We start from the raw sequence: 27,300 nt of genomic DNA, 5'->3' as shown, positions 1-27,300 counted from the left end.
AACACTTCTGTGAATGGTCTCCTGAGAGAAATTAAGAAGCTGTTGCTCCCGTGGTGGTCTACGCTCCAAGGCTACGTTCTCATACTCCTGCAGGCATTCTACCACACACAGCAGGTGATCACTCGGGTATGGGTTTTTGTGCTCCTATACATTGTAAAATAACTCCCATTGGGAAATATCGCCTTCTAGTGATATCAAGAGCCCTGCCATCCGACACTCACCTGCAAGAAATCAAGCACAACAACGTTAGGGAGAGGATGTAGCCTTACGGCTAGAGCGGTCGACCTCGACTCTGGAGAACCGGGTTTGAGTCTCGGCAGGGATACTTAACATCCTGTAATTCTGGGCAAATCACCTAATCTCCCGTGCCTAACAAAAAATGAATAGGTCAGTCTATAACACAACTGGTTCACATGTAAACGCTCTGATACCTTCGGGTCAAGTTTGTGCTATATGTTAAACTCCAGAAAAAAAACTATGTTCACCAAACAACTGTTTCCTGATTAAGTATATGCTCAAAAGCCCAAAAACAAATAAAAAACATTATTAACATCCCACAGCTCAGAATACTTTGGTTCTGGTGGAAGGAATAGTCTGATACCTCTAAGAAGTATACACATTTATGGGTGCTGGCTTACATGTGTTTCGTCAACCGGCGGATGCGGAGCCGAAACAAAAAGTGCTTGCAGGCCTGTAAGTCATACCCAGGAGAGTCAAGTCCACAAGAAAGTTCAGTACGTGAACAACGTCTGACCCCACAAGATTCAATTGTTGTCGCTTAACCCAACCCAACCATCTTTTCCATGCAGATCTTTGTCTTTTTCCTGGTCTTCGCTCATGCTTTCTGGATGAGTTCTTCAGCATGTGTTGATAGGCCTAGGATTATTCAGCATCTCTGTATTCCTCCTTGCTTTTAGATGGAGGCTGCCTTCCAGTATGAGATGATGGGGAAGACCCTTCGGACTCGGAAGAATGTGAGGATGATTGGGTAGATGAATTGGAGAATTTCCCAAAAAGTTTCAGAAGAACTGGAAACCATACTGCAACTTACAGTTCAGTGTGATGATTACCACCTCCACTCCCTCTTGCTTTATCTGTGCTGACGTTCTAATGATCAAGGCAAACAAAGGGAATGCATATCCCCTTTCCTGCTGCCACTCCTGTAGGAAGGATTCTGCCACTTCTGGGTCCAGTCTTCAGCTGGAGTACCTAGGAGTCTGTATGTCTAAATGGGAGGCAAAAAAGACCTACTGAGAAAGGACCCCATTGCTTCTTCAGTACGTTGAACAGTGCGGTGCCTAATTTCTAAGCCTGGGCGGAGTTCGCAGAGTTCCGCTAAGTGCAAAAAAAACTCTGCTGTGCTACGCCGTAATTTTCAGTGCCAGGTGCTTGGCCGCGCTGTGCAATCATCGCAAATGGCACCATGCACAGCACAAGCAGGCGCTGCTTCCTTTTTATTTACTCGAGCGGCAGCTTTCTCATAGCGAGCGGTCACAAGCATAGGCGACCACTCGCCATGAGAAATCTAACTGCCTGTGTTGAAAAACCTTGCCGGGAAGTTGATTTTCCACACTCGCCAATTTGACTTTGACGATCGTGAATGATGAAAAATCTCGCCCGGAGGTGGTTTTTCCGTGCTCGCCAAGATGACGTTGACGAACGCGAGGGAGAGAACTCTGCTTCGCAATGTGAAGCAGAGTTTTCAGAACTCCGCAGTCTCCGCGTAATGCAGAGTGCGGAAAACTCCACACACTCCACGAGCGGAGCGGAGTTCACCACCCAGATGTACTAATTTCCAGATGCTGGCGTCCTGCAGATATATCTTGAATTCCAATACACTTCCATGTTGGCCCAACACTGCTATATTCCTGCAGTAGAATACTCAACATCTGGCACCCCATCTGGCACGACTAGCATCCAACTCTGTATATTAAGATCTGCATCCGAGAGGAAGATGGCTTTACCTTTCCAGACTTCCATATGGGTTAACCATCAATGGATCTCTTCCTTTACGTCTTCTGGAAGTGGGATTAGCTCTGAATAAGTCTGCTCTCTTCTCAGGTATGATGCTTTTAGAAGTTTTAGGGCTCTTTAATGAAGTGGTCCATGGAAAATCGATGACGAGAGGAGGCCTACTATCCTTGTAGTGTTGCAAAGTGAAGAGCTGAAAGAAACACGTTAGTTAGATTCCTTACCTTAGAATATCCCCAGGCGTCAGGCTGGATCCGGAAAGATTTTTCGTCAGCAATACCCTTGCGCGTTGCTAGGCGTCGTCTGCGGCTCCGCATCCGTCGTCTGAGTACTTAGACGCTGCCCTCGTGCGCTGACGTCAGTTCTTCTTTTTCCATGCCAGTAAGCGCAGATCCGGGAAGAGCCCTTTAGTCACTTTTTGACTAAATTTTTTGGACTTTTTTGGTTCATCTTTCGAGTCGACCTAGACTCCTGGTGCCTGTAGGGATGCCCGGTTTCAAGCCGTGCGACGCCTGTAACCGACTGATGTCCATTACGGATCACCACCGTCGGTGTCTCTACTGCCTTGGTGCCGACCATGATGCCCAGTCGTGCCCCGACTGCCAGGCCTTGACCTCAAAGGCTAGGCGGTCCCGCAGGCTCCTCGACCTCCGGCAGTCGGCTCCGAGCCGCTCGAGGTCCCGGTCGAGGGACCGGTCGCGGAGCTGAAGTCCTCACCGCTCGTCGGGTTCGAAGTCCTTGCATTCAGGTAAGTCGAGGCACAGTAAGTAGTCATCGAAGAGGCGACATCGCTCTTCTGACTCCCCTCGCTGGTGGCACTGGAGCCGCAGGAGTCTCGTCTGGTCCCTGAGCCTAACGCGACTCCGGACGACGTTCGAGGCTTCCTCGTGGCCATGAGGTGTCTCGCTCCGCCGTCGCGGCCTGTCGGTGCGCCTTCGGGCCCCGCGGGTCAGCTTGGGAGGCCTAGCGAGCCGGCGGCTTCGGCGCCGTAGCCGACTTCGGTCCCAACGCCGCAGGCCCCCTGTGGAATCCAGGCCTGTATCCCAGTCGACGCCGGTTGACCTTACGACCCCTCCGCCGGTGCCGACCCCTATGGTGCTGCCCCCGGCGCCGTTTTTGGACGACGACATCCCCAGTTTTAGTCCGGGTCCGGCGTCGGAGCTACGCCGCCCGGCACCGATGGATGAGCAAATCATCTACCGACCGGCTCCGTCCTTACAACCTGTCTACCAGGAGTCGGATGACGGGGACGACTGGGAGGGGTCTGAGGACCCTCTGGTACAGCAGTGCCAGTTTAATCAGGACTGGGCAGACGAGCTGGGGGATGCCAGTGGTCTCGATACTTCACCTGACACTGGCTTCATCTCTCCTCCCTCCGTGGCTATGGAGGAGGGTGCAACATATTCTGTGGTGCTGTGCAGGGCTGCCGAAGCCCTTCACCTGGAGCTCCCTGCAGCGGCTGTGAGGACTAACCTCCTCACTGAGGTGCCTCAACCGCCAGTAAGCTCTTCGAAGCCTCTACTGCAGTTCAATGATGCATTCACTGACGTTCTGATGGGCACCTGGTCCAAACCCTCCACAGTCACTCCTGTGGACCGGAACGTGGCCCGGCGCCACCGCCCTGCTCCGGGCAACCCCAGATTTCTGTCAGTGCACCCCACCCCTGAGAGCCCGGTTATCCAGGCCTCTACGTCCCAGACTGCCTTCCCGTCCACTCCTCCGGATCTCTAATCCAAAAGGTTGGAACAGTTTGGGAAGAAGCTGTTTTCCTGCCTCAGTTTCAATCAATCATTGCATTTGTAAAGCGCGCTACATACCCGAGAGGGTCTCAAGCGCTGGGGAGGGGGGGGGGGGGGGTGACGCTACTGATCGAAGAGCCAGGTCTTGAGGAGTCTTCTGAAGGCCAGCAGGTCCTGGGTCTGTCGTAGGATGGTGGGGAGAGTGTTCCAGGTCTTGGCGGCGAGGTAGGAGAAGGATCTGCCGCCGGCGGTGGTTTTCCGGATGCGGGGGACTGTGGCGAGGGCGAGGTTGGCTGAGCGGAGGCTTCGGGTGGGGGGTGTGGAAGCGGAGTCGCTTGTTGAGGTAGGTGGGTCCGGTGTTGTGTAGTGCTTTGTGTGCGTGGATGAGGAGTTTGGGGTTGCGGTCCATTAATACCGCGTACCTTTTGGACCGTTACACCCACTCCTTGTGGGATATGGTGGCGGACGTGCTGCCCAGTGTCCGGAGGAGGCCCAGACACGGCTCGCCCAGGCTCTTGCTGAGGGGCGGGATGCAGCACGGTACTCAATTCGATGTGGGCTTGACACCACTGACTCGCTAGGTAGGGCGATTGCGACGACTGTGGCGATTCGACGCCATACCTGGCTGAGATCCACGAATTTCTCCGGGGATGTCCAGAGCACCCTCATGGACATGCCCTTTGATGACCTTCACGTTTTTGGCGACTAAGTGGATAGTGCGCTGGAGCGCTTTAAGGACTCCAGCTCTACGGCCAAGTCCTTGGGCCTCTCGGCCCCATGCCCGCAAACTTCTGCTTTTCGCCCCTTTCGTGGCCAAGGAAGGGGCGCCTCCGCACGTCCGTCTAGCCACAGGCCGCAGAACCAGCCTCAACGCGGTCGCGGACGTGGATTCTGCCGATGCGGAGCAGGGGGACAGAGAGCCGGTCAGCCACATCTGCCCCCGCAGCATCTGCCTCAAAGCCTTCCTAGTCCGACCTTTCAGGCCCATTCCACGCCAGTGGGAGGCAGAGTTCGTCATCACCTGCTCCATCACGTCGGACAGGTGGGTGCTGCAAAGGAAGATTCTGCAAAGCATCAGCTTAGCGTTAAAGCTCAGCTGGCCAGATCCTGGTTCTCAGGCCAATCTCTGATGTGTTTTCCTGAAAAATATGTTGAGGGCACAATATTCCAATTCAGTCATTATACTTTATTTAAGATCTGTTTTGAGATTCGATCTCTTCTTCAGGGCCGTGTGTGTTCACAGATCAATCACGCTAGATTTTAGCATGTTCCTTTTCTGTTGGAATCATACTAATGCCTCTTTGATACAGTGGCATTGCAGAAATAAAGGTAGTACAAATTATTTGGGATGCCACAGTAGTAAGGTGGGGAGCTTCCAGCTAAGCCACGTTGTTAGGAGCTGTAGGAGGGGCATGAAATGGCTGTAAAAGAGATCCAATTGCGAAACTTGTGTTTGTCAGGTCTTAAATTAAGTACAAAGATTTAATTGGAATATTGTCCCCTCGCAGTATTCTGAGAAGTTTTTGAAACTATATTCCCAGTTTGGCATACTAGTATAGACTGAGGGTATAAGACGCTAGTCTAAGAAAAGTGAATACCCAAATGTATGACAGTCCCCGAAGTACACTCATTAATTTCTGTAACTGGGCATACTGACCCTTATTTGGAATAGCTGGTCTAGTTTCTGTGAGATGCAGTTTTACAAAGGGGGTGTTCACATGATTTTTCATCACTCGTTTATGTTCCACTGATATGACGGATCTGAAGGCTTGGACTGACCTGAGCGCTTGTGCCTTTCCTTCAACGGACAGGCAGGAAAAGCACTTCTAAACTTACAATGGATACTTTTAACCACAGATTTCTCACCTTTAGAATATCCCCTGGTGCCTGGCTGGATCTGGAAGCTTTAAAACAGCATTGCTCCTGCTGGCCGATAGGGAGTGTCATGCAGCTACGCTCTAACTTTTCTCCTCCCCGGAAATGATAGCTGGAGCTGCATACAAGTGCCACTTCTGCGCACTGATATTTAATTTCTTTCCACATTTTCGTGCATGGATCTGGATCTCGCTACCAATTTTATGTTTGTCAGTTGATGAATTTTTTTTCTTGGACTTTCTCCATTCCAGCGTGCCAGGGAAACCATGTCCTCTCCTAGAACTACAGGGTTTCAACCCTGTAGGGACTGCCACAAGCAAATGTCTGTGACAAACCACCACCAGGTGTTCCTCTGGTTTTTGGGTCCAGGGCAAGTCCTGCGAGGAATGTGCCCTTATGAATCCTAAGGTGATCCAGGAACATAAATGATGTACATCGCCAGTCACCAAAAGAAGTAAAGGAAGTCCCAATCCTGCTCTAAGTCAAGGGTGCACACGCTTTCCAACTATTTAGGCCACACACGCGACAGGTCCTTGTCCTAGACTTCCAGTAAGTCAAGGCGGATGCACCAGAAGCCCGAGCGGGGTTTGTTCTAGTCCCAAGACTTCAACTAGAGAATCGTGAGGTGTCAGGGTGACTCTTGATCTCGCTTCCAGTTCCCACCTGAAGAGCCGATTCTGCAGTTGATCCCGATGCACCCCGAGCTTCTGGCGCCATTAAAGATGACAACAAATTGAAGCCCTTAAGGAGGGTATATTGTGAATTTTCCTGCAGCTTCCTCTGGAACACCTTGGGTCTCATCCATTCACTGAGGTCCACTCTCCAGACTGTTGTGCCTCCTGAACCTTACTTCGGTTAAGCTTCGATGTTGGAGCGGATTTCTAATCAGGCCCCAAAATCCATGCTAGACCCTTTGGTGCAGATGCCAGCTCTGGCTCCAGAGGAAGACCATGTCCCAATATTTCTACCCATATTCGTCTCTACCCCAAGCCAGGTCATGTCCTAAAGCCATATGACATACGCAGTCACAGGTCACTGTGACTCACTCGCAGATCCATGCCTTCACCTCAGATGCACACCCCAGTGCTCCAGCTACTTTTCGGTTCGAAGTCTGATTTATTTAGTCAATCAGATTTTGGAGGTGACAATGCAGTAGATGACAAAATCTACATGGATTTGCAGGGTGCCAGTGGCAATTTACACTTACATTCAGTATATCCTGATGATGTTGGAGGGGCAGCCTAGGGGGTAGTGAGGGAGAGGGGCGTGAGTTCTCCTTTCCAGTAGGAGCCCTGATGAAAGGGGTTTGTATTCATGGTGATGTGTTGGATTGTATGCTTTTGGTAGGGCTGAGCCTTTCGTCTAAGTCCCTTGTTTCCCATTCTTGTAGCGCTTTCTATCAGAGGTCTTCTATGGGGCTGCGTCTCATGCCTCTATTATCACCTTCTATTAGTGCTTTCTCCTCTGCCCGTGCCCAGGCTGTGACATCGTTTTCCCAGTTTGAAATATAAAGACCCATAGGGGGTTTCCATGTTAATGCTATTTTTCTTTTTGCCAGCGTTAATGCCAGGTCTATAAACCGGTTTCCTACTTTTTTGGCTTTAGGCATCTGGAACAAGCCCAACAAGCACGCTTCGATCATGTAGGGGAGGGTGCGTGCAAGGACCTTTTGTAATAATTCAGGTACAGGACGCCAATACGTATGCAGGGTCGGGCAGTCCCTCATGTGTTTAAAGTCCGCGTCCGGTTGTGCGCAGCGTGGGCATTGATTATCACTGCTATCTAGTGTGAGAAGTTGGCCTGATATATGATGTCACTAGTTCTAGTGTACACCTTGTATCAGTCCAAACAACCCTTATGGTGATTGGTTGTAAAGTCAACCTTATAGACCAGCTATCCTAGTGGTAGCATGTACAAGAGCAGTCTTAGGCTAATCTCTGTATGGCATGTGAAGCCAGCTGTTATACCATTACAATCCCTTGAATACCAAATGAAAGGACACCACACCAGGTATATATAAAATTAGAATGTATTTATTCTAACATATACCCTCAGCACTCTTTATGAGTTCAGAGGTCTAAGCACAACAATTTCTTAAGTAGCATACGTTAAGTTACACCGGAAAAATACAGTTGGGCCCAGGGGCCACGCAAACCATATACTAAGAAAGTGGTATAAGTACCACGTCACGAACAGGGAGTAGGCCTAGGGCCTAGGGAAACGCTGGGGCTACACTACCCTACCAATAGTTAGGAAGTGGGAGGCCCACGGGAAGCGTGTGCAGTGTGGAAACACACATGCGGGTTACATTAAAGTCAATGGGAATGTAGCAGTTAGAAATGGGAAGAATAAGGACACTTCCGAAGTAACTAGGAGGAAGCAACTAAAGACTTAGACACTTGGATAGTCAATATCCACTGGAGCACCGGAGTACTCGCGTTACCTCACCCACAGGAGACGGGTGCATATGTGTGAAGATGTGTCGGGTGTCGTCGCTGGATCCTATGGATGCCTGAAGAACAGATGCTGGCAGGCAGCCAGGAGGAAGATGTCCGGGGGATTCAAAGATGGATCTTGAAGGAAGAACACCTGCAAGCAGAGGGGACAAAGTCTGGGTCACTAGCCGCGTGACCGTGTGGAACCAGGAAGGAACCAGGCGATGTCGTGCAGAAAACAGGTGATGTCTTGAAGCTTGTCTCTGCAGCTGCGTGTACCAGGAGGCGTCGAGGACGACCAGAACCAGGGTACGAGCTGTCCCACGAAGGATCTTGCTGATGGCAGAGTCGACGTCCCGATCGGAGTCAACAAGCCTTGGCAAAGGCAACCCACGCGGAAAGGGAAATTCGCTTCAGGTGCAGACCAGGAAGGTCTGAGGTGCTTCTCTTTCACAGGGAAGCATGGGCCAGTCTGGAGGAGCCAAACCAGCGGTGAAAAGTCAAGGGTTCGTCGTCACTGAGGCTACTAGCCAACGGGCAAGCAACCGGACAGACGCGTCGAGCAGGAAAATGCAGAAGGGCCCCACGCAGAACTCGTGGAGTGTGGAGGGCTGATCTTCGGTGCAGATGGTGCTCGGGGTTGGGGCTTCTCAATCCCCAGAGCACAACTCCGAGGATGCCTCAGAAGCTGCGCTGGAAGCTACTCGCCAATTTTCCCATGTAGCCGGTCCCACGTCTCTCGTCGCCTCCACGGATCTCAGCTTGGCTGTGGATGTGGATCAGGGTCAGAGAAGTCTGGAGGTCAAGGCGCTGGTCGGGCTCTGCAGTCGGTTCCTCGTAGAACTTAGGCAAAGCAAACGGCAGGTCGCTTGTTGGTGCCTGTTTGCACAGGGTGGCCACTCCTTGGCCACAAGGGAGATTCTTCAGTCTTCTTGTCGTCGAATGTCGAAGGTCCAGAGTTTCGTGTCTAGTTTCAGTTCAGGATAATCCAAAGTCCTAGGGACTCAGCTCCCACTCTTATACTAATCTGGGGGGCTGGGTTACCTGCTAGGTCCCTCTTATGGGTGGGACCAGGGAGGGGGGTGGTTACACCCCCTTCCCTTTGTCCAGTTTCGCGCCAGGACTGGGGCTGGAGCGCCCCAGCACCGGTTTGAACCGGACTATGCATGGGACACATCAAAGTTCCTCTTGCTGCCATCTCATGCTTCAGATCCACATCTTCTGGTCCTTCCCTCTGATCGGCAAGGATAATTAAGCAGTTTCTCAAGGGCCTTTTCAGGGTTTTCCCTCCAATCAAGCTTCCGCCTCCTCTTTGGCACCTTAACCTGGTTCTCACTTTACTAGATTGTTGGGTAACCCGAAGCTTTCAAGATTGAAGCACTGGTCGGCGAATATGGACTAGTGCATGCAGGCAGAGAAGTCTGTATACAAGGCAGGAGGATGCCTCAAATATTTTGGAAAATATGTGGGGACCACGGAGGGACTTCCGAGATGCGGGCTACGTCCCCTGTGGAGCAAGGATTAGTGGGGGTGGATCCTTTGGAGCGAGGGCTTTTATAGGTGGTTGCTCCCAGCTTTCGTGTATCTAAGGGGGGCGGGGGCTGTTCGGAGTAAATAAATGCTGCTTCTCCAAGGAGTCTCCAACTGTCTAGTTTCCTAAAGAACGAGAATGTGTATGGTGTCTCTAAAACATGTCGGACTTGGACTTCATTAGGTTATAGTTTTCATTGTCTATACCACTGACAGAAATCATAATAAAAATAGTTTAAAAAAAAATAAATAAAAAGTCTAACTTCATTCAGAGGTACCCCTGCCTCCGAGACAGTTCATCTGGAGTGTGGAGACACTCTTTAGCCAGAATCTGATGTTCTTTAAAGCCTTGAGCATATCCCCCATAATAAAGACTATGATGTGGAGGCGGACTACTTGCTCCCTCCTCAGTGTTCAGATGCTGGCTTCAATCTTGAGCTCCAAAATGTCAGTGGCTTGGAAAATTAACCAGAGATGGAAGTGAATTCTTCCATAGGGCCCCCAGCCGAAGAGAATGTTTATTTTGCAGTGGTGCTTCCTACAATTGTGGAAGTACTAGATTGGCAGAGATCAATGTGGAGACTATGGGCAACCTGACCAAAATTCTGCTGTCTTTACTGCCATTTAATGAAGACGGGAATGACGGTCTCGTGGCAGCCTGGCCGAAGCCTTGCTCAGCAGTATTGGCGAGTTTCTCTATTGCAGGCTTTTATGAGAAGAGTCAATCCAAGCTCCTTTCATACTTCTCCAACACAAAATCTAAAAGAATAGATACTGTGGGGAAAAAAGTCGTCTTGTCAGCCAGTCTAGTGCTTGCATCCTTGAATGTTGTTTGTCTCTGGAGTCTCTCTAGTTGCACCCTTTGTGACATGGCGAATTTGGTCTTGTGTGCTTTGCCTGAAATTGTACTTAATTCCTATATACAGACCGCACAGGATGGCCATGACAGTGCAAAATATTTGTAAATGTCTGGCCTGAAAACCAGGGATTCAGTTGCTCAGAAACTGTGCACCAGTGTTGTCATCCGATTCCATGTTTGGATGTACACAACCTGATTTTGCAAGAATGACCAAGCCTCACTCATGAAAATGCCCTTTGATGGAGCACTTCTAAGGGCAGGAGAACTATGGCTCGTTCTTTAGGGTTGCTTTCCTCATCTCGCCAATTCTATAAGCAATATCTGAAGATTCTGTGATACTGAAGGGGTCATAGCTATTGCCAGAGGCATCCTTCATAGCCCATTCAAGAGCCTATTCAGTCTACTTGCGTCGCCAAGGGATAATAAGGTGGTGGTAGTGATGAGGTTACCGACAAAAGCAGCCTGATGACACTTCGGCAGAATCTCTTTAGTTCACACTCCATTAGCAATTTGGGGCCAGTAGGTAGCTAAATCCAGCACTGCTTCCCTTATTGGTGCTCCATTACACTGAACTAATGGGTCCTTCTCATTGTTCTGAAAGTATATGGCGCTCCCTTTCTGAGCACCTTTGGGTTTTGTTTACCTGTCAGTGGATCATGTCTTTATTCTTTGCAACGAAGTGGCAATGTTCCTTACCAAGAAGTACGCACTATTACACATACTTTCTCGTCTCCAGGAAAGATAGGAGCCTTAGACCAGTTTTGGACCTCAGTGTGTTAAACTCATTCTGCAAGGAGAAGTTCAAAATGATGACACTTGCTTTGGTTCTGCTAGCCTTGTACCATTAGTATCGGATGACGTCTCAGATCTTTAGGACATGTGCTTTCATGTGCCACAAGAAGTATGTCTACTTTGATTTGGAGTCGGACCACTTCCAGTTTACTGCCCTGTCTTTGGTCTGACATTAATGCATCAGGATTTTACAGTGGTGTCGGCGGTTGTGACCCGTTTTCACAGTTTAGGGATCCACAAGTTCCATTCCTAGATGACTCGCTTTTAAAGACTGGTTGATCTCAGTTAGTTTCAGATCATCATCCGACAGTGATGTTGTTTTGCAGTGTGAATTTTTGGGGGATTCACATGATATAGATTATTCTGCCATCTAGTGAATGGGTCCGGAATTGTCTGGTTTTTTTCCCCCTCTTAACATTGAGTCTTTATTCTGACACCCTCTTGATGACGCAAATAGTTGACAAACTTTGAAGACAGTGTTTTTTTTTGCCTCCGGAACCGATGACAACCGTCAAAAGACACTGGAAGACACCAGAGAACATGGCGAAAACCCCTGAAACGCAAGTATTCTCATTGCGTCCACGACAGTGTGGGTTGGAGAATGATCATTTGGGGTTGGTTGCTGTCCTGAGACATGGAAAACATCTTTAGATTTTGCCTGAACTGCCACAACTAACATGAACAATAAAAAAACAAGTGTAGGATGTGTAATGTCTGCCTTCCAATTCACCATTAGTCTGAGGGATGTAAGGCATATGAAGCATTCCTCCTGGGAACCCTTGTAGTTATGGAGAAACAAAGCTGGGCACATAACGCAGTGGCACCGTGGCATACCAGGCGGGACTCCCTTCAGGATCTTGGCTGTAAAGTTACGGCAGGCTGAAGCTTGCTAAGACAATCTGCAGCCGCAGGGAAGGACAATGCGAAAGAGCAACATGGGGCGAAACACAAAGTCACTTCTGACTGCAAAGCTTCAAAGATTGACTCAACCCTGAAAGGGGATTGGGATCATGAGACCATTGAAGAGGAAGGATTCCTTGACCTTTAAGACAAACTCCATCTCCAGCTCTGCTAACGTTTGATGACATCCCTCAAAACATTTACAAACCCTACTAAGCACCCAGAGAGCACAAGTGGAGGATGGAGCTGTTGACCTGGAGCCACCCACCACTCCATAGTCTTAATAGGAAGAACCAGAACACTTCTAGGAAGAGGAAGAACAATGCCAACAAATATGGAAGGTACTGCAGAAGAGGTCTGGGAAGACCTTAAGCTGTACTAAGTAGAGGAGATCCTAGACTCCTACAGATAAGGACCCTCACCACCGGATGACAGATCGATGTATAATGCTTTAAACAAAAGGGCTGCGAATACCTATGGGATGCAGTTGTAATTCCAAGACTGCTTCGTCTTCTAGGGTTTAGCATCCTTATTGTGATTTATGCGCTCACTGCCACATGCATCGTATTTTAGCCTGTTCTGTGGTTATTTCTTTTCCCCGTGTTGCTTTCCGCCCCGTTTTGCCTTCTGTAACCCTCCCCGCTCCCGCCACCGCCGCCTGTCCCCGCCCCCTTTGCCTTCTGTAACCCTCCCCGCTCCCGCCTCCCAGCTGCTCCGCCCACCCGCGCACTTGGCCTTAAATGGCGACCGTGCGACGCAGGTGAGTGTGACCCACTTGTGGGACACCCCCGCGCCGCACGGCCACCAGCTGCTGCGTGTGCCCCTTGCCTGCCCTCTGCCTCGCTGCTGCTTCGTCCGCCGGCTGCCGCCACTGCAGTTGTTTGTGCCCCTGCCTTGACGTGAATCTGTGCCTGCTTGGTTTAATTATCTTTTTTTTCCCCTTGTTTATCGTATTTTTGCTTGCTTTGTGGTTATTTCATTTTCCCCGTGTTGCTCTCCGCCCCGCTTTTGCCTTCTGTAACCCTCCCCGCTCCCGCCTCCCAGCTGCTCCGCCCACCCTTGTCTTGACGTGAATCTGTGCCTGCTTGGTCTAACTCTCTTTTTATTCCCCTTGTTTATCGTATTTTAGCCTGTTCTGTGGTTATTTCTTTTCCCCGTGTTGCTTTCCGCCCCGTTTTGCCTTCTGTAACCCTCCCCGCTCCCGCCACCGCCGCCTGTCCCCGCCCCCTTTGCCTTCTGTAACCCTCCCCGCTCCCGCCTCCCAGCTGCTCCGCCCACCCGCGCACTTCGCCTTAAATGGCGACCGTGCGAACGCGCAGCGGCCACGCGCAGCGGGTGCGCCGACTGAGCGCCGAAGGTGCGCCAAAGGTAAGCCCGTCTGCGCCCGTCCGCGACCGGATCGCGTCCAGCGCCAGGACCCCTGGCCCACGAGGACCCCGACCTACCCGCCTGACGTACTCCGCCGCCACCCTCATCGCTCTCAACACCGGCCGACTCCCGAATTGCCACCAAGCCACACCACGATGCACCCACGGACCTTTCAGCTGCCACGCCTGCAAGTTCTCCTGCACCCAGACCAGCCGCACACCAGCACCCGCAAAGTCGAACACCAGCAGCACCCACCTCAAGTGCATCCTGCTCAACACCCGCTCCGTCCACAGACACGCCATCGAACTCTGGAACCTCCTAGACGCCACAGCCCCGGACGTTGCCTTCCTCACGGAGACCTGGATGAACGCCTCTTCAGCTCCTGACATCGCCATCGCTATCCCAGAGGGCTACAAGATCGTCCGGAGGGACCGAAACGCCAACCAGATGGGAGGAGGCATCGCCATCATCCACAGAAACACCATCCGGATCACGACCAGCACCGACAACACCCTGACCAGCGCCGAACACCTGCACTTCCAGATCCACACCAACCCGAACACCACCCTCAGAGGCACCCTGATCTACCGACCCCCTGGACCACGCACGCAATTCAGCGAGGACATCGCCGACTTCGTCAGCCCGCATGCCCTCCCCTCCGCTGACTACATCCTCCTGGGAGACCTCAACTACCATCTGGAGAACAACAACGACCACAACACCAGCACCCTGCTCGACAACCTCGCCAACCTGGGACTCAAGCAACTGGTGTCCACCCCCACCCACCTCGCCGGACACACACTCGACGCCGTCTTCTCATCCAGCACAGACATCCTCTTCAGCCACGCCACAGAGCTTCAATGGACGGACCACAGCTGCGTCCACTTCACCTTCAAGAGAACGACGACCCACCAACACCAGCAACAAGCCGCCCACAGAAGCTGGAACAAGATCACAGCAGACCAGCTCGCCACCTCCCGGAGCCAGCACCCTCCTGCCAGCTCAGCGAACCCCAGCCAGGCCGCCGACAACCTCACGAAGTGGATCAGCGACTGCGCGGACGAGCTCGCCCCGCTGAGGACCCCGCCTGGCAGACCCGGCAGCAAGAAGGCCCCATGGTTCACCGACGAACTCAAGTGCTCCAAGAAGAACCTCCGAGCCCTCGAGAAAGTCTGGAAAAGGGAACCGACACCGGACAACAGGACCTCCTACAAACTTGCCACCCGGAAACACCACCAGCTGATCCGCGCCGCCAAGAAAACAGCATTCAAGGACCGGTTGGACAACAACGCACACAACAGCAAGGAACTCTTCAACATCGTGAAAGAGCTCTCCAACCCCAGCGCAGGAAACAACGACATCACCCCATCGCAAGACCTCTGCAACTCCCTCGCTTCATACTTCCACAACAAGATCACGGACATACACAGTAGCTTCAACAACCAACCATCGCACACCATGACCGTCCAACCACCCCCACCCACCACCACCCTCCACGCCTGGACCCCGATCAGCACCGAAGACACCACCCGCACGATGAACTCCATCCACTCCGGATCACCGACCGACCCCTGCCCTCACCACGTCTTCAACAAGGCCGACGCTGTCATCGCACCCCACCTGCGAGACATCATCAACACATCCTTCGACACCGCCATCTTCCCCGAGAGCTGGAAACACGCCGAACTCAGCGCTCTACTCAAGAAACCAACAGCGGACCCCACCGACCTCAAGAATTACCGCCCCATCTCGCTTCTCCCGTTTCCAGCCAAAGTCATCGAGAAGACCGTCAACAAGCAGATGGCCGCCTTCCTCGAGACGAACGGATCCCTCGACCCCTCACAGTCCGGCTTCCGAGCCAATCACAGCACCGAGACCGCCCTCATCGCCGCCACCGATGACATCCGAGCCCTGATGGACAATGGAGAAACAGCGGCCCTCATCCTCCTAGACCTCTCCGCGGCATTCGACACGGTCTGCCACCGCACACTAGTACGGCGCCTCAGCAACATCGGAATCAAGGACAAGGCGCTGGAATGGATCATCTCCTTCCTCGACGGAAGAACACAGAGAGTCCGCCTTCCACCGTACAAGTCAGAGGCCTCCGAAGTCATCTGCGGCGTCCCACAAGGATCATCTCTGAGCCCCACCCTCTTCAACGTCTACATGAGCCCCCTCGCGGCCATCGTACGCAAACACAACCTCAGCATAATCTCCTACGCCGACGACACCCAGCTGATCCTCTCCCTGACCAACGACCCCGCCGCCGCCAGAGCCAACCTGCACGAAGGGATGAAAGAGGTAGCCGAGTGGATGACGACCAGCCGCCTGAAACTGAACTCTGACAAGACGGAGGTTCTCATCCTGGGCTCTTCACCCTCCGCCTGGGACGACTCCTGGTGGCCTCCCGCCCTGGGCACCGCACCCAAACCGACAGACCATGCACGCAACCTGGGCTTCATCCTGGACTCCTCCCTCTCCATGACCAGGCAGGTCAACAACGTCTCCTCGGCGTGCTTCAACATCCTACGCATACTTCGGAAAATCTTCTGGTGGATCCCCACCGAGACCAGGAGGACCGTCACCCAGGCCCTCGTCACCAGCCGACTGGACTACGGTAACGCCCTCTACGCCGGTACCACCGCCAAGCTCCAGAAGAGACTCCAGCGGATCCAGAACGCCTCAGCCAGACTCATCCTCGACATCCCACGATCCAGCCACATCTCCGGACATCTGAGAGACCTTCACTGGCTCCCCGTCAACAAGAGAATCACCTTCCGCCTCCTCACCCACGCACACAAAGCCCTACACGACCAAGGCCCGAGCTACCTCAACAGCCGAGTCAACTTCTACGCTCCCACGCGCCACCTCCGATCAGCCAACCACGCCCTCGCCGCCGTCCCCCGCATCCGAAGAGCGACTACAGGAGGAAGGTCCTTCTCCTACCTGGCCGCCAAGAACTGGAACTCCCTCCCGACCGACCTGCGCCTGACCCAAGACCACCTCTCCTTCAGGAAGAAGCTGAAGACCTGGCTATTCGAGCAGTAGCGGCACCCCCCCCCCCCCCCCCCCCCCCAGCGCCTTGAGACCCTACGGGTATGTAGCGCGCTTTATAAGTGTCATTGATTGATTGATTGATTGATGCAGACCCTGCAATAGATTCTTTGTCTATAGTGAACTCAGCATTAGAGAAGAATTTTGGACTGGATTTACATCTCTGAAGTGCTGGCCCTCTATATTTAGGGGAGGATGTTACATGGCAACTGTGACGATATCCACGCAAGAAAAAAGCTGTGAGTAACATTCATTTAAAGAAAGAATTGCATAAGGTTTATTCTGCAGCAGCATGCGATTCCAGAAAGTGCAAAATCTGAATACCTCAACAGATTCTTTCCAAGCATATATATGCTCCCCCACATTTTAACATATATTCCTAACTTCCACCCTCTAGGGAAACCTTTTCCCCTATTCAGTTTAACATATGAAATAGGTACGAGCGACAACACGTTGTCGTTCGTGACTGCTCCATAACAAGATGCAAAGGTAAGCAAAGTGGAAAGAAACAGGCGCTCTTGGAGGACTGCGAGACGCAAAGCACTCGTGGAACCCAGGAGATATCACAGATACCACACCAACCTGATGTGGCAGAGCCGTTCTCTCCTCCTCTTCCTCTGCCGCTCCCGGTGTTGATGGTGACCGATGCGTCCACTCTGGGTTGGGGAAGTCACATTGACAACAATTATGTCGGAGTCATCGGGTCACTAATTGACAGTGCCATCATATATATATATATATATATATATTTTTTTTTTTAAACCTATTTTTATTAATTTTCTATAAAGTACATCTTATACACATTCTGTTATTAAAATCCGTGAGTCTTCAATAACCATCAGAGCGGTACAATAATAGATACATATCCAACATCTTATTGTACTAAATGTGATAAGCCAGTATCCTGATTCAGTAAATTGAACACTCACAATGCAATACACGTAAGTGGTTTCCAATATGCATTAGTTCTTCTCACACATCCTAACTACAATAGGAAACTAAGCATCCTATTCCTCATCAGAAAATCTCAACACAACATTCCAAACCCCCCCCCCCCACCCCCAGAGACAGCGCCATCATACGAGTCTTTTGGAGCTGTGCAAAATCCATCTAGCCCACCTGCCATTTTTTGCATTCAATCAAATGCAAGTTGATCCCAGGCTCTGCCAGGCCTGACTGCAAGGTGGTACTGTCTGGAGGCTCAGAAGCTGTTTGTAAATTCACTGGCTCTCCCCGAAGGTAGATCACCAGCCTCAAAATCAAGGCAGATGAAATAAGCAGGTATCATCGTGCTGATCAAATATTTACACCGGAAACTGAACGCGATGGCGAGGGAAAAAGAGTCTGGGGATGGAGGCAGCCCTTGTGCACGATCACCAAAGGGAGGAGTCACATACCTCGTGACTACAAAGACTTCTCCGAAGAAAAACAAAGTGCAAACATCCGGGCCCAACACTAGATGGAGATCTATCCTACGCATATGAATCTACAGCTTTATATGCCAAGAACAGATGCATACTGGGTTAGTAGCATTTTCCTTTTTTATCTCCTAAAAACATTCAGCCACCAACTTTCTGCGCTCTAGAGTTTCCTAGTCATCGGTATCCAACAGAAGCATTTAACCTTTAATGAAATTTTGGCCTTGTGACCTCTGCTGCTGTTTTTGCATTTTCTGAGAAAAGGCTGGCGGGACAAAGCTTAGCGGAGTCTGATGATCCCGGATTTTCGCCTGGATAGTTTGGTTCTTCAACCGTGTGGCCTTCGTTATTTGCCTTCCTCTTTGGCTTTCTCTTCAGGATTAACTGCTGAGGCAGATTACTGCATCTGAACCTTCACAATCTATATCTCCATAGGTAGAGTTGAGCGGAGCAAGCAGAGAGGTTTTGATCTACTGTCCGAGGTGGTGGGCATAATCTGCTCTCCTTCGCTCCACAAGGTTAATTTACTCAGACCATTAGTCCACATAAGTCGCCTGGTGCTAGGAAAAGCAGGCTGACCCTTTGCAGGTTCAGATATCCGTCCTTTTGTTTGTGTTATCTTTGGCTCAGAAAGGCTTTGCTGTGGACACTGTTAAGTTATTAGCCATTTTAGCCTTTCTACGTATACTGGTTCAGCACTCTTTTTTCAAATCACCCATTGCGATCTACTTTTCAATGGGTCTTTTACACATTTTTCCTGGCTGCTACTTTCATTATGCCGCAGTGGAACCTCTATTTAATCCTAACTTTCCTGATGTGTGATGCTTTCGTGCTTCTACTCAGTTTTACCTTCAGACTCCAAACTCTGATAGCCATGTATCTTACTTCAGTTGCTTCTGCTGGTCATGTTAGTGAACTACAAACATTGTCAGTTTGGCCTCCATACAGTACCTTCTTCTGGGATAAGCTGGTAGTTGGGATTTGTGCATCCTTTTTTTTCTGATAGACTGTTCAGCAAGGAAGGGTGGCACTACTATCATGCTGCCTGTGTTCTTCTTTCTGCCATATTACTTTCAGGAAGAGAACCTACCGCAGCCCCTTAGCTTCTCTTTTAATAGGATCAAGGAGTACCTGGTGAAAAATCAGATTGGCTATGGATGTGCTGGTGCTAAGAATAGAAAGAAAGTTCTTAAAATGAACTTATTGCAATGGATTGTTGTTTCCATATAACGTGCTTTGCCTTGCCCAAAAAGGAACCACCTATGGACACTAGGGCTCACTCTACCAGGGCAAAAGCTGTGAATAGAACCCCTCATTTGTGATGTCCCTATTTTTCACATCTTTCAGGGAGAGGATGTAGCCTTACGGCTAGAGCGGTCGACCTCAAAGCTGGGGAACCTGGTTCGAGTCTCGGCAAGGACACTCAACATCCTGTGATTCTGAGCAAATCACTTGATCTCCCCGTGCCTAACAAAAAAATGAATGTTCTTCTGTAACAAAACTGGTGCTCATGTAAAGCGCTCTGATACCCGATGTCTTGGGTCTAGGTCGCGCTATATAAACCTCTTATAAAAAAATAAAAATAAAAAAAACATCCATCCATGCGTCCATCAGGAGCTGCTGTATTAATTTTCAGTCCCACAGGGAGTGTAACTGTGCCCACTTACTGGTGTAACACCCACTCCTCCTTGGAAAGGCCATTGCTTTAGTGTTGCTTCACAAGGTTAGGAATCTGTGGGTAGAAATAGGTTTCAAGAAGAGAAAATGACTTATCTTCAGTAACGCGCCTTCAGGTAACTATGAGAACATAGAGCACCCACCTCTGTAAAGTGGACTTTTTGGGCGTTAATAAGGTTCCAAATTAGATTCACGTACTATCAGTGCTCTCTGTGTCAGTCTTGCTCCATGTCTGAGTATGCGGAAAGAAACTAATGAATACATTGATGACAGCGTAAAGGGGTGGAGCCCTAATGTCGCTCTTTGTGGTCATGTTAGAGGCTGGAAGGAGTCACATCAGAAGTCAGTGACGCCACCTGCCAGTGCACATGACTTATTGCAAGAGTTTCCGAATCCAGTCTGGCACGATGGGAGAATCACAAGGTTAGGAATCTGCAGTTAGTGAATTCACCATAATAAGGTTTACTGAAGGTAAGTAACTTACATTTTTCTTACACTGTAGGTATAAAAAGAGAAAATGTATTTTAATTAGACTGTTGCTCTTGTGCTTTTGCAGGGTCCAGAACATCCCAATCCTGGAAAACCATACACAGCCCGAGGCTTCCCCCGCCATTGCTACCTACCTGCCAATAGTAAGGGTAGACTAGTAAGTGTGCTTTTCGTTTTTATTTCATTCATGCAATTTGATTTTAGCTTTGATGTATGAGTTTTTTAAGTTAGGACTCTCACTTTTATACAGCCAAAAGAAAACCTTGAAGTGATTGCTCTTCATTTTTTTTCTTCCGGCAAGGTTTAATCTTGGTCACGAACTACTTGTATTTCCTGTTTTTACATTTCTGCCTGTTCACCATTTCTTCATAGTTGTTTTGTTAAACATCTACTTATCTTAACTCCTTAACACTAGTTTGTGGTGTTGCTGTTGCCCAGTTGCAGAGAGCTATTCTCATATATACTATTAGAGATCCTCCTCATAATCGTAATGCATGATACTGTAGGCTTCCAGATTTTTTTGAGCAATTCTGCATGGGATTAAGTATCTGTTTCTTTTCCTCTACCAACTCCCCCTCACCCCCAAACACACACAGTCACCTGTAACTCCTGTCTGGTGTACATAGATTTTTTTTTTTTATTTTTTTTTTTGCAGTAACCCAACCAATGACGAACTTTTTTTTAATTTGTTACCAAGTAAATTTGGTCAATTATACATTTTGTACAAAAACCGTAAACTACAGTGTGGAAAGAAAAGACAGCCTACTAACGTACGCAACTTTTTCAGGCCTTAATAGCTAATTGTCAAAACCATCAGATTCAGTCACATTCCAAACAAAATACAAGTTAATTACCTGGAATAAATGTAAACATTTTTTTTATGTTTTATACTGTCTAACGATTAGTATATAAAGGTACACAGGTGCAATTAGAACCTTCACTATATTTCTGTTTTTATTAAAACTTGTATATAATCCACAAAGTGAACAAAAATAGCATCATCGTTTGTCTGTATTTGACTTCATCTGAATAGTAGCAATATACCGTAAGATAGGCTATGGTATGAATAATAAGAGAAATCAAAAACCATTAGGCAATGCACAATTGGAATAGACAAGATTGGAACCAGGACACCCATAAACTATTGCAAAGGGTTACCATGTAACATTTACAATATCCTGTTATGCACTCACAATATGGCATCGCAGAAGGTACTTGTGTTGCATTTAACTAACTAGAACTCTTTTTAATATGTTTAAGCTTTAGATGATTATAGCCTGTTAAAAATTGTGCAGGATATGGGTACAGGTTTAACCTGACCAACTGTCTTATTAGCGGGTTCTTGTGTTCCACCTGCGAGATCCTCATTTGTTACTGGGAACCAGCAGCAGCCACTATGGTTTAAAGATGACACTGGTTCATTATGCTACATCAATTTCTCTTTAACAAATAAAAGTTTGGAGGGTGCCAGTATCTGGAGCTCTTGATTTAATGAACCTTGGTTACAGCCTTGTTCTGGAATGAAGACTGATCAACAAGGAATTCACTCCTGAACGACTCCTGTTTAAAGCGGGGCAGAGTTCCTATTGTAGACAATCAGAGGCTCCTTCTCTAGACTATTATCAGTAGTCCGTGTATGTTCTGCTAGCCAAATAACTATTTTACACTTATTGTCAAATTATGTAAGTGCACATGTATAAGAGTGTCTGCTCTCTGCATCTTTTAGGGCCTTGCGGCACCTACAGCCCTCTATTATTTCGGTGCTGAAGGTCATATGGAGCAGCCAATTTTCAGCTCTGCCTCTGGTTGACCGTTGTGCTCATGACCTCAAGAGAGATATTAGTTAGTAAATGGGATCTGTAGGCTTTTAGAAACTGCTGCTTAGTTGCCCACTCAAAACCCCCTTCAGGTGCTTTAAATTCCTTGTAGAAAGTTTAGCCATACATCATAACTTCTTTACTTCTATTCACAAAGATCGGGTCTACATTTTTACCATCTGACTGGGGAGACTTGATCAACTTGAACATTAACTATTATAATAATGTCTCATGTACCTTGCAAAGGTCTGGCCTTCTTAGAGAAAAAATAGCACGCAGTGTAGGAAAGTAATTGTCTTGTCAGATTAAGAAGCATTGTTTAACAGCACCCCCTCATCACTTTAGACGCCAGTCAAGTGAATGGAGATCAGTTTTATTATACTCCTGTAAGTTATATAAGAGGTCATCTATATACATATACATACCAAGAATTGGAAGTAGACTGAAAAATAAAATACAAAAACTACGATGGGGCACAATAATTTGATAACAAATATTCAGTAGTATAGCTATCCTTTTATAAAGTGCATGGTTTATGCGACTGATGCAAAGCATTTCAAAGCTAATCTGGTCATCCATGAGAATAATGTACAGTTTAGTAATCAATTGTGTCATTTCAGATGTTGGAGTCACGTTATCAATGATGTTATAGAACATGTCATGAGTGATGTAATATGTGAGGTAATTAGCAGTATATATAACTCACACTATGTGTAGGACAGCATAAATACATGCTTTAGGACTTCTGACCATCCGAACTGAAGTACGATTGAAACGTATGGTTGGTCTAGAATATTTTCCTAATGTATATTTTCTGTTGATACACACATAATTAAGCAGAGTGACTAGAGATTGGTCCTGATGAATGCCCCTGAAGATTGAATTGCCAACTAGGGCAGAAACCTGTTGACCCACAGGGTAAATATCCATAACCCTGTCTCACGTTGCCATTTTTAATCTCTCCAATAGGAAGCAAAAATTAAAGATTGGTTATTCCTACTGAGGGAGCTATAATACCTGCTCTGGTATTTACAGATTTCCTTTTTGACCCTTGTTGTGTGATACACAGGTAATTCAGTGCGTGATGACAGCAGAAGTTATAGTTACTGTTAGAAATGGGGGTCTTTAGTTGGCAGAGGTAGGTACTTTTGTCCAAATAGGGAACCTTGCTTACCCCAGTATTGGAACTTTCATAGATTCTCATGCTTTGTATCATTCCCCGTCGTCGGAATGGGAGCCTCGGTAAATAAAAAATATATCATAACCATAGAAACAAAAGAGAAAATAGGCCTAGGCCTCATCTCATTGTGTAGTATATCACCCTCTTTGTGTAAAAGAGCCCAAACTTTTGCCAGGACCAATCAGCACAGCCTCACCCCTTGGAACCTTCCTGAGAGAGCTCAGAGCCTCAGATTTTTCTACCGCACGTTGTGCTAGGGAGTCTCCACTGAGCTCTGCTCAGTTTTTTCTCATTGTTCTTTCAGAAGTTACTTTTGACATCTATAGTGACAGTATGTCTGAGAAGGAGAAGAAAGCCTTATTCAGGCCATGTGCTTCTTGTGGAAAGAAGAGGCTTTTCGTGGAAGATAAGCATGACAGTTGTATTTACTGCTTATACCCGGAGCACAAGGCCACAGACTGCAAGATTTGTCGCACTCTTTCAACCAAGACTTTGCGAGACGGAGAGGGTCGTCTGCTGACATGGTTGCAGAAACTAAAGACCAGAAAGGAGGTTGTCTCGTCGGATGAGGAAGATTCAATTTCTGGCACTTCCTCCAGAAGATCAAGGAAGAGGGGTAGGTCATCTCCCTCCATCTCTGGAGAACCCCCTGTCAAAGCCCCTCATGGGATCTCTGAAAGGTCTGAGGAGGTTGGTCCCAAGAAATCTCCTCACGAAAGTGTAAAGGAGAGGCAGGGACAGGCTGCTGGTGTGGACACAGCCTCTAGGGATAAAAAGGAGGTTTCAATATCTTCTCCTCCGTCCCAAAAGGATAAGCCTGCGAAGAAACTCTGCAGGGACTTCACAGATGGTTCCTGTGAAGAAGCAGCGTCCGTCGACGATGATTCAAGCAGGTACGTCGACGACGATTACCACTCCAAAGACAGTTTCTTTGAGTACGTCGACAGGACCGTCGACCATATCTACTCCTGTTTCGTCGACGACAGCGTCATTCTCGTCGTCGACGACAGTTTCTATGAAGATCCCGTCAATGGCGGTTTCGGCGACGAAGACCACGACGACGATGACGACGACCTCGTCGTCGATGCTGCTGACGACGACCTCGTCGACGAGACCGTCAACGGTTCTCCCGTCGACGATGAAGAAAGCACCGTCGACGAGTGTTCCGTCGACGAAGAAAAAGCCTTTGTCGACGACCCTACCATCGACGCCGATTCAGGCATCGTCGACAGCCGTATTGTCGACGACGATTACTCCGTCGACAAAGATTACCGTGCCGTCGACGGTTTCGTCATCTCTTTCGTCGACGCTAGTGGTCCCTTCGACGACGGCTCCGACGACGGGACCGTCGTCGAGATCGTCGATGAGTAAAATTTCTGCATTTACGATAAAGAAGTTGAAGATTACACCGGAGATGACATCTCCTAGACAAGTGACGCCTTTACCACCATCCATGCTGCTGGATGAATCGGAAGATGAGGAGGTGGATGAGCAGTTTGATGACGCCTACAGTCCCTCGGAACTGCACGTAAAGCAGCAGGACACTGATACGGAGGAATACTATGAGCAAGCTGACCAAAAGGAACAACAATATGTTCAGAAAGAATTTCGTCCTCAGACTTTGCGACAGGACTTGATAGCTCTACCAGTTGCTCTGGTTACGGACTTGCAGATGATGATGCAGGATTACAGAGCGCGATTTCCGTCACGCCCTTAAGTTCAACCACTGCGTCCATCTACTTCTGGGGTCCCGCGAGGGCCGCTAGTGGATTTGCCCCCTCCTCCTGAGAATATCCCACGTACTTCACCAGTAGTAGTGCCAGCAGTGGTTCCTCAAACTTCATTTATGGAACCTGCTGATGACGATGCGCAGGATTTGGATACGGATGGTGACGATGAGGGTCGCGTGGTCCCACTTACTGATCCAGGGGATCCGGATGTGGATCTGGATGATACGGGAATGCAAGATCCGGAGGATGCAGGGCGGGACACGAACGTGTCGCCGCCAGCAGATATTGGAGGGTTCCATAATCTTATGGAGCGTGCATCCACGAGATTTGGGCTGCCTCTCTCAGTAGAACAGTCGGATTGTTTGCTGTACGATTTCAAAGCGCAGTACAGAAAGTCCGTCAGATCAATTCCTATCATTGAACATGTATGGAATGAGGGGATCAAGGTTATGCAGAACCCGGCAACGGTCATCCCGGTTCTTCCCCGGCTGGAGAAGAAATACAAGGCCCCTGAGGGCAGTCCTGCATGTCTCCTTGGTCAACCAAAGCCGGACTCTGTGATATCTCAAGCCGCACAGAGCAAGTCCAAGAATCCTTCGACGCCTTTGACTACACCTCCGGATAAGGATGGCAGGCGGTTGGACAATGTGGGGAAGAGATTTTCCACCATGGCCAGTTTGTTGGTTCGGGCAGCAAATTCATTAGCCATTCTAGGCAGGTATGACATCCAGATGTGGTGCGACATGGAACCGTTTGTGGACCTCTTAACAGACTCTAATCAAGAGGAGGCCAAACAAGTCCTTATGGAAGGGGAGAGATGTTCCTCGGAGATCATCGACTGTGCTATGGACATAGCCTCTACCGCTTTCAGGGCCTTGGCAGGGTCAGCGGTCTTGCGCCGTCATGGATGGTTAAAAGCAACCTGGTTCCGTCAGGAGGTCCAAAATAAGATCCTGGACTTTCCTTTTGACGGAGAGATGCTTTTTGGTAAGCATGTGGATGAGGCTCTGCAGAGCATAAAGAAGGACACTGACACGGCAAGGTCCTTAGGATCCTTAAATTATCGCAAGGTTCCATTTAAAGGAGCACGTGGGCGAGGGTTTTCTACTTATCGAGGAAACCAACGTCAGTATTCCACCCAGTCAGGACAGTCTTATAAGAACCAGTATTCAAACCAACGCCAAGGGCAATCGGCGTCTTTCTCTCGTCAGTCCCAGAGAGGACGTCAGAACCGTGAGGGACGAGACAATGCCAAGCGGCAATAGCGGCCTCCTGGCTCTGACTACTGTTCCTCCCCCACCAAGAACACCGGTTGGGGGCAGGATCTCCTATTGTCTGGACAGCTGGGTCCTTGTAACATCGGACCGGTGGGTTTTGAATATTGTTCAGAGTGGCCATACGTTGGAATTCCAAGGTCTTCCTCCAACAAGAGCTCCGGACGCCCGTCCCTCAAAGCATCTTCGACTGTTACATCTCGAAGCCCACCAACTATTCATCAAGGGGGCGATAGAACCGGTACCGCTTTCACAAAGAGGCAAGCGTTTCTATTCCAGGTTCTTCCTGGTTGGAAGAAGGAAGATACGTGGCGTCCTATACTAGACCTAAGAGAGCTCAACACCTATCTCATCAAGCTCTCTTTCAGGATGGTCACTCTCCAGGATATTCTACACCTACTGAATCCGGGCGATTTTTTTTGGCGTCCCTGGATTTAGAGGATGCGTACTTCCACGTTCAAATCCACCCAGCTCACAGGCAATATCTACGCTTCACAGTAGGCAAGAGCCATTTCCAGTTCAGGGTGCTTCCGTTTGGCCTTCGGTCTGCACCTCGGATATTCACAAAGATGCTGGCACCAGTCGCGGCGTTCCTCAGGAAGCAATCCTTGGAGGTTTTCCCATACTTGGACGACTGGCTCGTCAAAGCTCCGTCACTCAAGGCAGCTTCTCAAGCAGTATCAACTTGCATTCACTTGTTCGCCCACTTGGGTCTTCAGCTCAACAGATCCAAGTCGGTGCTGATACCTTCCAGGTCCCAAAAATTCCTTGGAGCTATTCTGGACACGACACTGTGCACCGCTCGTCCTTCGGAGGAGCGTCAACGCAAGCTGATCACCTCCGCTCGTCAAGTGCTGCAAAGCAAAAAGGTGTCGGTTCGCAGGTACAAGTCCTTACTCGGATCGATATCATCCTGCATACCTTTAATACCGCATTGCAGGCTTCATATGTGTCCTCTGCAGGAGGAGTTAGACATACAATGGCGCCAGACAGAAGGGTCGTTCAACAACAAGGTGTGGATAACACAAGGGATACGCAAGGCCTGCGAGTGGTGGCTGATAAAGAAGAACATCGCAGTAGGGTTAACATTCAGGATCCCTCCTTCTCCTATGGTGGTGACCACAGATGCCTCCTTAGAAGGCTGGGGAGCGGTACTCCAGGAGCTTCAAATCAGCGGTCACTGGAGTCCGGC

General features: G+C 49.2%; 1 protein-coding gene across 2 annotated transcripts in view; it reads left to right on the top strand.

The window, feature by feature from the left end:
• DTX2 (deltex E3 ubiquitin ligase 2) overlaps positions 1–27,300 on the top strand; it is a 576,494-nt gene that overhangs the window by 508,033 nt on the left and 41,161 nt on the right. For both annotated transcript variants that reach the window (XM_085649605.1, XM_085649604.1), the window contains one exon: positions 20,175–20,264. In XM_085649605.1, coding sequence (XP_085505731.1) covers positions 20,175–20,264 — 90 coding nt within the window. The remainder of the gene's footprint in view (positions 1–20,174; positions 20,265–27,300) is intronic.

This window comes from Triturus cristatus, chromosome 3_2 (assembly GCF_964204655.1).
Source record: "Triturus cristatus chromosome 3_2, aTriCri1.1, whole genome shotgun sequence".
Lineage (NCBI taxonomy): Eukaryota > Metazoa > Chordata > Amphibia > Caudata > Salamandridae > Triturus > Triturus cristatus.
Note: the sequence above shows the minus strand (reverse complement) of the source record. Positions and strands in the feature narration are given on the sequence as shown.